At 33.8% G+C, this 12,960-nt stretch overlaps 1 protein-coding gene across 1 annotated transcript; it reads left to right on the top strand.

Annotated features, from left to right (window-relative positions):
- The first annotated feature begins 7,710 nt into the window (after positions 1-7,710).
- LOC149563887 (putative UPF0481 protein At3g02645) lies at positions 7,711-9,584 on the top strand. The gene has a single exon (XM_089824089.1). It carries the CDS (start codon positions 7,775-7,777, stop codon positions 9,335-9,337), a length of 1,563 nt encoding a protein of 520 aa, XP_089680215.1. The 5' UTR covers positions 7,711-7,774; the 3' UTR covers positions 9,338-9,584.
- The last annotated feature ends 3,376 nt before the right edge of the window (positions 9,585-12,960 follow it).

Genomic DNA, 12,960 nt, shown 5'->3' with positions numbered 1-12,960 from the left:
AAGAGCACATAAAATCTAGAATACATGTGATAAAAGACATAAAATCATCTCAAGGAAAAAATGTGTTTGAAGATTTTTAGAAGAGGAAATAAAGTCTTAAGGAATGCAACAATCATAGGAGAGGCACACTATATTTTGTTTTACTAAGGATCAATAACAATTAACACTATCAAAGAAAATTAGCTAAAGTACAACTAGCAACATGCCAAAGGTTAAGAAGAGAAATAATTGGTTTTATAAAATAATTGAAAATATCTTGGTATTTGTAATAGAATACTAGCTTAGTCTTGGATTGAATGAGATCTTATAAAAATAAAAGAGTTGATCTTAGAGCATTGTAAGCTACACTCTTTCCCACATAATTGAAAAGAAAATTGGTTCTACCAAAAAGCGACATACTCCCTACATAGTACACACCTTTATAGAATACCTCATTAGGAAGGAATGAATCTCATCTATTAAAAGAAAAAAAATCAACCGAATGAACTAGATGCAAACACGACAAAATATATTTCTATTTTAAACTTACACAAAAATCTTCATTTTTTAGGAAAGACCACTAAAGTTTCGTGCAACACAATGCTTTAATGGGAATAATTGAAAATGTCTCCCTACTTTAAAAAATATTGGCACAAGAATTGATAAAAAAAGAAACTCTTTAATCTACTTCCACATAGATGCATGCACATAAACTTGTTAAACCACTTGTCTTCCTCTTTAGTAATTACATTAACACTTATCTAGGAGTATACAAAATGAAAATTACAATGCCATGCATTCCTACTAGTTGCGGTAGTAAAAAATGCGAGTTGCAACTCTTCAACATTTTCATAGTAAAATCCCATTAAGAAAGGAAAAACCTACCAGGAAAATAGCTTTAGCCAATAAAAAAAAAGTAAGTGTAATTAATGAGGTCATTAAAATTTTAAATTCTAGTAGAACAATAGATTTAGACGAAGATTTTTATATACTACATATTTTCCAAGAGCCAGGTAATGTTGAAAAAGCCATTAAAAATTATAGTCCTTTGCCTTACGGCAGGGACTAATAACCTCATTATTAAAAGTATTTTAATTTTCAAATAGCTAAATGATAACATAATCCTCATAATACTAATAATAACTAAGTAGTATTTTAAAGTGAAAAATAAATTTATTACATTAATTAAGCTGAGAGGCTTTCCTATAGTGGGAGCAAATATCAATGTAAACAATAAGCACTTTTCAAAAAAATTGACAGGCATTCACCTATTTGTAATGTGAGGTGCAAATAGAATTTTAAGAAATAAAAAGTAATAGTAGATTAGTTACATATTGCCATATGTTGCATGTTTTGATTTCTTTCTTTACCAAACACATCAGTTGCATGTTTCAATTTCTTTCTTTCATTACCATATGCATCAATTGTACTTATATATTATATATTAATTAAAAAAACTTGCTTGTAGGTACATGGCAAATATATTAAAACTTATATTTAACACATAATTGGTATCACTAAATATATATGGTTTTTAATTAATCAGTCAGGAAATGAATGGACCACTCCAAGAAATTGAAACGTTTGTAATGGAATAAGCTCTATTATATAACAATATGCGACTCTAATTAGAAACAACATACAACTTTTAACTTTGTTCTTTCTGCAAATTTTAAGAAAGATATGTTTTTCATCTCTACTATTCACATGATCTTTTTTTGAATAATACTCTACAATTTTAATTAAGGTTTAATTTTTTCATCTGTTGTTGCTTATTAGCACATTGAATTTTTTTTCCCTGGATTTTATTATGAGTGTTTGTTTTCAAAATAGATACAAAAATGTTGGAAATTCTGTATTCATCTATTGGGCATGTTCCGTTTAGTCATTTTGGATTTAAAAGTGATCTAGTCCATAGATTCCCAAAATAAAAAGTGATTGAAACCATGCCAAACGACTTACCAATCATGTCCTGCTAGTTATATTGCTATTAATATTGCTATGCAGATCTGTGAAGTTGTTTTATCAAACAAATTTCTTGATACCAACTCACCAATCTTATCAGCAAGAGAGCAAGGAAAATAAAATTTGATGGCTAGAAATTGCACGACTCTTGTTAAGGATTTTTCTTCACATGGCATATAGTTGTACCACCTGATATACAAGTTATTCCAACCTATTTTAATAGTTTCTAAGTAACAGTATTAATATTTGCTACTTTATACAGTTTGCAATATTATAGTAGATCATAAAGCAGAATAAATCCAAGCACCATCTTATCTAAAGTTTTCAACCCAACCCAAACTAGATTACAGTGTGAGCATCAAGTTTTCAAACGTATGCAACCCCTTTTCATGTTGGAGACAGAGAATATCTGATCAAAGTTGTAGTGGTAACTCTGGTGAGAATATCTAATGAGATTCAAGGGAATTATGGACATGGGCAGCAATCTGATGTAGACACAATGCATGTCTTGCCACAACTACTACAAACAAGCTAACCCAATCTTCCACTCTTCCAAATCCTCATCATTTTCAGTCATTCCCTGTGACGGTTCCTCTGTCAGGAACTAGGCCTCCAACAATCAAGATGCACTCCCGATTGCAATTATGTGGTACAATATTCTAACGGTTCTTTTATGAGCGGTGGGCTTTCCCTAGAGACTCTAACAATAGGAAGTGATAACAAGGTCTCTCATTTTGCCTTTGGATGTGGACATGAGAGAAATTACTCTTTTCTTATTATTATTATTGCTGTTGTTTTTAATTTTATTATTATTATTGTTACAATTGATATTGTTTTAAATTTTATTATTACAAATATTGATTAATATTTCTGAGTTCATCCAGAGAATAACACTAAATCTAGAAAAAATTAGTAATAATAACAATTTGAGATATAAATGTAAAAAGTGTTTATTTTCACAAATATTCTTTTTCTTTTGAAAAATTGCTATTATTTAATGGAGACATGAAATATGGTGATGAATTGTAAAGTAGAAAGGAAAAATTTTCTATAAATCTTTTGGTTAATGCCTTGCTTGCAGTTTTCATTTTTATATGAAGGTTTATTATTTTTTCAAATCTTAAAAATCAAGAGTTTTATATATGTAGGTTTACTTTATTATTAAAATAATAAGATTTTGGGGGTTGTAAATTATTGAAGTTTAGAAATTATTTTAGATTTTACAAATGAATTTTAACATAATATTTATATTAGAGAAAGAAAATATAATAAAATTGTTACTTAAGTCAAATATAAAAATTATAATATTTTAGCTAAATTTATTAATCATATAATATAACTATTAAAGATAATTAAGTTCTATTAAATGTATTTGATTTTATATTATAGAAATACAAATGAAATTTATAAATTGGAATAAACTTTAGAAATGAAGTCAAATTTAAAGAGAGACAAACAACATGAGGTGACATGATTATGTGTGTGTGTGTGTGTGTGTGTGTGTGTGTGTGTGAGAGAGAGAGAGAGAGAGAGAGAGAGAGAGAGAGAGAGAGAGAGAGAGAGAGAGGAGGGGACATATGTGTGAGAGAGTGAGAAAAGAGGATTATAGGGTAGGAGACATGAGGTCATCATAAATAGATAAATTGTGAGAGGTAAAGAGCCATGTGAGTGAGAGAGGGTGACAAACATTTGGTATATATGGAGGGTGAATAGGTTAGGGGGATGACATTGTGAGAGGAGTGAGGGGAGAGAGTTAAAGAGTGTAATGAGGGAGACAGAGAGGAAGAGAAGAGGGAGAATATGAAAGGCATGATGTAGAGATAAATAGTGATTGGGGGATGAAATGGTAAGAGGGTGTGGGAAAAAAAGAGAAACACAAAAGAGGGGGAATAGATGAAGTAGAAAGAAACAACAAAGTGGGAGAGAGAGATGAGGTGGAGAGAAAGAGAGTACTTAGGGAATAAAATAGATGGATTTGATGATGATAGGAGGGAGGGAGGAAGGGAGGGAGAGAGAAAAAGGGGGGTAACATTTGATGAGATGAAGGAGTGGAAGAGAGTAATTAGAGATTAGGGGCAAGAGATAAAGAGAGAGAAGAGGGGGAGGATTTGAAACACAAAATATGTGTGTGTGTGTGTGGTAATTACAAAGATGATATAGTGAGAGGGGGATGGATATGAGAGAAAGATAGAGACATAAAGATACATGAGATAGGGAGTTTAGGAAATGACAACACGAGAGAGAGAGAGAGAGAGAGAGAGAGAGAGAGAGAGAGAGTTTGTGAGAGATAAAGAGACACGTGAGAAATAGATGGTGTGAGACATGAGGTAGATAGAGATGGTAAATAGGGAGCCAAGATTGTGTGTGTGTGTGTGTGTGTGTGTGTGTGTGAGAGAGAGAGAGAGAGAGAGAGAGATGGTGATTAGAGAGATATGGTAATTATAGAGAGGATATAGTGAAAATGGGATGGATATGAGAGAAAGACAATGAGACATAAAGATACATGAGATAGGGAGAGTAGGAAATGACAACACGAGGGGAGGAGAGAGAGGGAGAGAGAGAGAGAGAGAGAGAGAGAGAGAGAGAGAGAGAGAGAGAGACGTGAGCAATAGATGGTGTGAAACATGAGGTTGATATAGATGGTAAATAGGGAGCCGAGATTGTGTGTGTGTGTGTGTGTGTGTGTGTGTGTGTGTGTGTGTGTGAGAGAGAGAGAGAGAGAGAGAGAGAGAGAATACTTTGTACTAGGGTAATTGGTATGTGAGACATATGAGGGAGAAAGAGAGAGAAGAGGGCCCAGAGGGTGACACAAATGGGCTACAGATATATGGTAATTAGGAGGAATTGATGGTGAGAGGGGGGAGGATATAAGAGAAAGAGGCAATAGAAGAGGGAATAGGGCATAGATGGGATTAATATAATAATTAGGGCATAGGATAGATGAACATGGTAATGAAGGAAGGAAGAGAGGACAATAGTGAAAAGTTGGGGGAGGAGGGAAGGGTGGGTTAAGTAGGAGAACACATGCTAGGAGGAGGGAAGGGTGGGTTAAATAGGAGAACACATGCTAAGAAGAGGGTTGGGAGAGAGGGAAATAGAGTAATTATGGGGGGAGATATATGTATGTATACGTTTAGGAAAGAGAGATGTGTGAGAGAGAGTAAGAGACATGATGTAAAGATATATAAGGTATTTAGGGGGAAGCAATGGCTAAAGGTGAAGGGAGATGGAAGAAATGTACAAGGGGGAGTAGGGAGAGATAGATGTAAATATAGAAAGAGGACAATTTAGGCCCAAAATAGAGGGGGAGAGATAAGGGGATGACGGTAAGGCGTGAGGTAGATATAGTGTGAAGGATGGGAGATAAAGAAATGTGAGAGAGTTGTTGAGACTTTACTTTAATGATTAATAAAAAAACTATGTATTATAAAACTTGAATCCTTATTAACTCTCTAGCTCTTGATTTCCTCAAAGAAGTCCCACTACAACCTTTGCTCTATTACAAATAATTATCTAGCTTTAACGATAAAACCTATGCTAATACTAATGCAAATAAAAACTCTAATTTCAATCCAAAATTTAATTATAATTACTTGAATAAAAAATATTCATTTTGTTCATACTAATTATTATATATCTGGTGATTTTTATTTTATTTTAATTTTCAAAAGGAATCTATTACATTAAGCATATATTGAAGTGAACATATAAAATATATAATGTATTATAAAATATAATATATTTAATAATAATAATTTATTTTTAAGATTAATAACAATAATGTCTTTCATTCTTCCATGGCGAGTGCTACTAGCTTTTATCTATATATATGCTAATACTATCCCACAAGTAAACTCTAAACCATACCTTTTTTTAAAACCAAAGAGAGGATAGAGAATGATTCTTAAATAATTTAATCCAACAACAGAATAACATTCGCGATTTGTTTTAGAAGTGACGTAAAGTAAGAGCATAACCTGCGTAACTATTGCTTTTAATCTTACTTCGTGTTTCACGTTTATTCTTATGCAACTTCGCAAGCACGGTCAAAGAAGAATGTCAGGAGGAAATTATAGGTTTTCCTCTTTCCTCGAGACGTGGCAGGGAAAGCACATTCTCAGACTTTCCCCCTGTCTACTATGTCCCCGCGCTCCTTAATTTTCTTCAAAAGATCGCCATCTTTAAAGTAGAACCATATCCAGGACTCATACACATCACCATGACACTAAATAGGATGTGAAAGCTTGTGCTGTTGTTGAATAAAAAGGAACACCTATGTATTATTTTATAGAATTTAAAATTATCTCATATCCCCAACGCTCAAGGGATGTCAGCCTGCCACATAAATACTTGCAGTTGACGTAGAAGATCAATAATGAATGAAATAGTAGGACGTAAGAATGTTTAGCTCATAAAATATGGGACGCTGCTATTTTTTTTACAAATTTTAGAGTCAATCAATTTTTAAAAAATCGAAAATATTATGGATTTTTCTAGAAATTTCAGGATTTGATCTTTATGATCAGCATAGTTTGTAATCGAGAACAACAAAAATTTGGAAAAGAAAATCACCAAGTTTTCATGAATCTAGGAGAAAAAAAGAAAAAAAATTGACTTTCTTTTGTGTTAAGTACATTTTCTCTGGAGATTACCCCTGAAATATGTCCATTAATCGTGTCACCATGTAATGTAATGATAGCTAGAGCTCAATGGTAAATTAGTGAAGAATCTATTTGAAAATATTAATGGACCTTTGATCAAGGCATTGAAAGATTGTGCTAGATTTGGTAGATGTTGTAGAGTATTAAATGTATGTATTTTGGTATAGAAAGAGAGTATATGTATGAGAGTTCAAACACTAGAGAAGTGGGTTGGATCTAAGAGTAGGTTTGAGAAAAAGGTTACTTGAGAAATTTGGCTAGTTAAGGTTGAGAGAGATTAGTTTTGTAATTTGTGGACATGATTATATATGTTGAAGAGGTTGATTTTTGAATAAACTTAAAGGAAGAACATTATGATAAATTAAAATGGCAATGCTAGCAAGAAAAGGAAGTTGAACAAACTATAATGGAAAGACTATATGTGAAATAAAGTTGATATAAAAAACAAAAATAAGATCAATGTGTATTAACAGTAGGAAGAATAAGTTACATATGAATAATAAGAGGTGCTAGTTAGAAAAAAGTGTTAAATAGAATGTGTAGAGCAAAAGGGGAATAAGAGGAAAAGAAAAACACTAAATGAGGAGTCAAGAGTACATATGAAGGGATATGAAACACATAAGTTTCTTCGGCTTAAAAACAGATTACAAGAAAGAAAGAAAAGAGTACTAAAATTCGTCTATTTTCTTTGCTGTTTAAAATGACATCCGGTATGTATAGTAGGATGTAAGTTGTGTTCAGTCATCAAAATATTATTTGATAATTGTAAATGATAGTCTTAAGACTATATGAATTTAAAGATTATTAGTTTGTCTCAATAATTTACAATAAAGAAATTACTCCAAGTAATATGTTAGGGTGACAACATCACTTTATAAATAATAATAATAACAATAAAGCAGTTTTTAATCAACATTTGTGAAGCCAATAAACTATTATTACTTTCACAAAGGGTGCTAGTGGGGGAGTCCGGAACCCTTTCTCTTTCCTCTTTTGCGGGGACAGAGGAAAGCGGAAGTATGAATTCTTGAGTCTCACGAAAAGCATAGGCGCTATAGCATTCCTTCCCGTCTCTCTTTTATTTGGAGCTAAAGAATTCCTCTCTCACAAGAAAAGCGAAAAGAGTAGTGCAAAGTCGAACTCGCGACCTCCTCCTGCTGCTGTGTGTGATGGCTGAGCCGAAGCTGATCTCAGAAGAATGGTCGGAAGAGGTCAGACTGTTTCTGGAGGCCAGTACGGAGGACACGATTCGAGATGATAGAGGCAACGTGCGTCTGTCAAAGGCTCTCAGAGATGCTAAGCCAGAGGCCTACACTCCTCAGATGGTGTCCCTCGGTCCTTACCACCACTCCTCTCTCAAAGACGTATCCGTGGGGCCGTTCCATAAACGCCTCACCCATCTCTCTCAGATGGAAATGTACAAGCTCAGATTCACAAGGGAGGCAGCTGGGAAGGACCCCCAGCTTATCAAAAGTATGCTCGCAAGAGTGAGCCATCAAGATATGATCTCCGAGTTCGAGCAGTTTTACGACTGGAAGATAGATGAGGAGGACGTTTCCAACTTTGCGTGGATGATGATGGTCGACGCCCTCTTTCTCTCCTACTTTCTCAAATCTGGTTTCGACGATGTTGATCGTGCGGAGTCAAGTGTGCGCAGAGGAGCCTCCAAAGACGTTGTCATTCCTGCAAGGGCAAGCATCAGGTGTGATATTGTGAAGCTGGAGAACCAGATCCCTCTTTCTCTTCTCAGAAAGTTGGAGGTGATTGCCAGGGACCGCAACACACTTGACTCTCTTCTTCCGTCTATAACAAGACGTCTATCCTCTTTCTGGGTATCTGATGTTAATGAAGAGAAGGATGATAAGGGAAAGACTGGAGAAGGTGTTGGTGTTGATTTAAAGAAGGATGATAAGGGAAACAGAGAACGTGTTGATGAAAGGCTTCTGCTGGGGTGTATCCACAAACATGTCTCTTCCTTCCTCCAAGTGAGCGAAGTGGAAGAAGGGTCCCCGACATGGCGTCAGTGGATGGCAAATGTGATGGGAGACATGGTCGCTGCGGTGTTCAGTGTTTGCTATTCTCTTCCAGCCAAACAAGGTCGACGAGATTTTCTGGAGAAATACAGTGCCAAGGAGCTGAAAAAGGCCGGGATCAAGTTCAAATCGTTTTGCGATGAGCAAGGTAAGATCAGATTTTCCAAGAACTCCGACACGCTTTACCTTCCCCAGATTACAATTTCAGATACGTACACTGAAGTGCTGCTGAGGAATTTGCTGGCGTTGGAGTTCAACGAGTCGGGCCGAGACAAACACGTGTCGAACTACGTGGAGCTGATGGACTGCCTTGTCGACACGCCGGAGGACGTGAAGTTGCTGCGAGAAAGCCGCGTCATTGAGCGACAGAGCATGATGATCACGGACGAGTACGTGGCGAAGATGTGGGACGGAATGTCTAAAACTATCTTTCTCGCAGGTTTTCTGGAGCTTCCCGGGGGGCTTAAAGCTAAGATCAACGAAGTGCTGATTAAGAATTACTACAAAAGCAAGATTAAGACTCAGATGACGATACTTTATTCTGAGTACCTGTCAAGTACGTGGAAGGTGGTGGCTTTATTAGTTGGGTTTTTTGTGCTACTGTTGACTGTACTGCAAACATACTGCTCTGTACATGATTGTGAGATTGAGCGTCGTCCAAAGACCAATGCTCGCAAGCTTTTCAGGCATTTTGGTTAGCTGGACAAAGTGATGGCATGGAATAGCACTGTCCATAAAGACTTTCTAGGCTTATAGGCCATAAAAGAAGATCCTTACGCTGGGAAAATAATGTCGTATGCAGGAAAAATAATAATAATACCAGCCCCTGTGAGACTGGATAAGTTATTGTAATTTGTAGCCAGGCAGATATTGCATTTGTTGTGCACTAATTAGTATGCCGTATAAGAAATTAATAATAACCGATACATAGTTCTGCTATTTTATATTTTGCATCTTAATGTTGCTTGATTCTCATGTGGTCAATATTGGTACTCTTTGAAGCAATGTCAATGTCATATGCTCTTATTTTTGTGTATCTAGCTGATTTTCTTGCAGGCTCTAACTGCAAATTTGTAATTCACATTTTTTTCAATATAAAAAAAAAAAAATATTGGTACTTTCCAAAGCTTCACATTTAATTTTTTTATTATATATTCAAAACAGGCAAGGAGTTTATGGGGCTTTGAATTAGGTACATTTTTTCCTATAAAATAGGAGTTTGGACTTTTTAGCCCTTTCAATTTAAACAGGTGAAAATGGGATGGGGCTGGAAATAGCCTCACACAAGATTGTCAACATTCTACTCTTTATTTTCCCACCAAACAAACTTATGAAGAAATATGATTTTTTATTTTAAAAATTCATGACACAACTAGCCTCTTGAATTTGGGAGCTAATTTTTTGAAGGGGATTCACATATAAATTCACGGGACTTCTTCCATTTTTTAATATTCCACTAGCTTTATTTTAAGCTCTATTTTAAGCAAGCCGGTACCCATAGTACCCAGGTCTAAATAAATAGTTATAATTTAGATAAATTATTAATATAAAAAGTGGAGAATTTTACATGATGATTAATCATATATATTAATTTTTTACTTTAAAGATAATTTTATATTAAATCATTAATATAAATTTGAAAAATTATAGAACTATATAATTTTTTATTGATAATAGGCTGAAATTAAAATTAATTATTATTTGTTATAATTAATTATTATTAGTAGCTAAGTTCTAGTAGACTTAAACCCAAGACGTTCCATATAAGAGGCTCACAATTTACCATTGTGTTGTAGGCTCTTGCTTTACAAATATGTAATATTTATTATACTTAAAATAAAATATACAAATATACAAATTAATGATTTTAAAAGTAAAATTAGAATGTAAGATCTAATTAGACACTACCAAATTAAGTAGTAATGATCAGAACACATGGCTTAAGAAAATTAGGGATAAATACATATAATCTATGCATGATTTATGTCCAATCCAAATTTTTTGACAATCCTAAATTCTTAAATGATACAAATAGTACATAATAAATAATAATTAATAATTGTATATAAGAAATCTCATTACATTAGTTATAGATATGTCACTTAGTTAACTATAATATAAACTTAATGAGTTAGATATAAAAAGATTCGTAGATTATTGTTTGTTTGTTATAATCTTGCTAAAGAGAATTTTTTTTTAGAGATACATTTAAACCCTTCCAAAACAAGAGCTCTATTCGAGCTTGAGTCTCTGCCTTGTGTGAATAGTGGAAGGTTAAAATATGAGTTTGTCAGTTTAAATATGAGGAAATAGATTTGATTTGATTGACAAATAAAAGAGGAAGACACTTACAAGATAAGTCCATTTTGAGTTTGTTCGATATAATTTAGGCAATTCATGTGCATTTAACATTTTTCTCAAAATGCAACTCAAGTAGGTTTCCTACTTTTAATAGTAGATAACAATTCAATTTGAAAAACACAATCATTTGACTAAACTATAATGAAATAGTACATGTCTGTAATGCATTGAAATAAATATCACGGTAACCTCAAGATGAAGAGTTTTAATCTTCACAAAGATGAAACTAGTTGAGAAACACATTATTCCTAGAATAGATGTGAATTCTGCACTGGCTATTATTACGACTAATAAGAGTCCTTATCTAATTGGCAACTTAACTTTATATATCTTTTTACATATTCAAAGCCTGGTACCCTATGTTGGAAACTACAATTGAAATAATTTTTATGTTGTCATTGATGCCAAACCTTATTGGTGAGACAGCTTTCTATCTAATCTAAGTGACATACCTATCTGATTGATGAAGAGGATTTGAGAAGTTGTTTGTAACAAAAGTATCTAGAGGATAGGTTGAGTTATGAAGAGGAAAGTACAAATGGACACTTGATTAGTTAGACTTTGACAAGATAAAGTGATTGTTTAAATCATGTTACAAGTGGAGAAGGCAGTTACACTGAAGCCTTGAAGAAGTGATCAAAGATAGATTAAATGCATAGGCTTAACCTAGCAACAAAGGAGAAGATTAAGAATCTAAAGTATATGCTGAGTGATGCTAGTGCTGACTAAGCCTCACTAAGTGTTGAGTAGAATTAGTGTTGACTAAGCATCAATATCAACCGAGTGATAGTATACGTGTTAAGCAAGAAATTTAGTAGTGATCGAGTAACCCAGTGATGACTGAGTGTAAGAACATAGTGTTGGCCAAGGAACAACATCTTGACAATTTATGAGAAATCTTAATTTCCAGTCGACTAAGTTGATTTCCTGTAATATGGAAAGTGTGTTAAAGATAAGGATGGATGACCTGGAACATCGAAATCAAGGAAAACCATGTTTTCACTTTTCTATGTAAGGATTAGTAAAGAAGTTTCTAGAAAGGAAGAGGATGAACAAGATGGTGATCAAATTCATTGTATGTGTTGAATCCAATTGTAAGCCTCAAGATCTACAGTGGTGTTTAAGTGAAAAAAGATCAAAATTACCTATTCAAGGATGTACAAGGGCTAACTTTAAATTTGGTTAATGATTGAAGGTTGGAGTAGTTTTCGATGTTATTGGTTGGTGCATATAAGCAGAAAGATGAGAAGAGTTGAGAAGTGTGATTATTTTAATGGTTTGCAATTGAATGAGAGACTAAGATGACAATGAGGGCCAGACAATGAAGCAACTTGAGAGTCAGACTAAGATCTAAATTTGCAAAGTGGGTTGTACTTGACATATCAAAATTTGTTGTTCTAACCATTGTAAATAGTATTTGAAATTCTTTAATCAAGGTTGGCCTAGTAGTCATTCGTCAATCATTTAATCAAGGTGACATTCTAATGAATGTTCTAAAGTCCTCCAACAAGTTAACTCCTAACAAGGTGATTAAATCCTTTAACAACATTACATTTCACTATTACATTTAGGTAAATATGTGACTGTGTGACTCAAATTTTTAGTCATATGACTAAAATTGATCACATTCTACTATTTTTTTGTAATTTACAACTATAGGTGACTAAATAAATGACTAATTTGGTTATCAACTAAAATCACAAGATCAACCAAATGAAAGTGACGAAATAGACTACCAAATGAATGACTAATAAGTGATTGCAAAAGTACTCACTAATAATTAGTCACCTATTCCAATTGTGGAATCTAGGAGTTGGTCCAAGGAAGTTTCAAAATCAATCCTTGTGTATAGGACATGTTAGTTCACCACTATCACTCCACATTATCACTACATCGCAGGTTAGAAAATATTTGATGACAAAAACTAGGCTGCTGAAATCATTTTTTATTGTTCACTCCTT

This window comes from Cupressus sempervirens, chromosome 4 (assembly GCF_028749045.1).
Source record: "Cupressus sempervirens isolate cs-2001-9-10 chromosome 4, ASM2874904v1, whole genome shotgun sequence".
In the NCBI taxonomy this organism is placed as follows: domain Eukaryota; kingdom Viridiplantae; phylum Streptophyta; class Pinopsida; order Cupressales; family Cupressaceae; genus Cupressus; species Cupressus sempervirens.
This window is presented reverse-complemented; position numbering and strand designations above follow the sequence as displayed.

Excerpts from the sequence above, each read along its gene's own strand:
- LOC149563887 (XM_089824089.1), top strand. The coding sequence starts at position 7,775 with ATGGCTGAGCCGAAGCTGATCTCAGAAGAATGGTCGGAAGAGGTCAGA.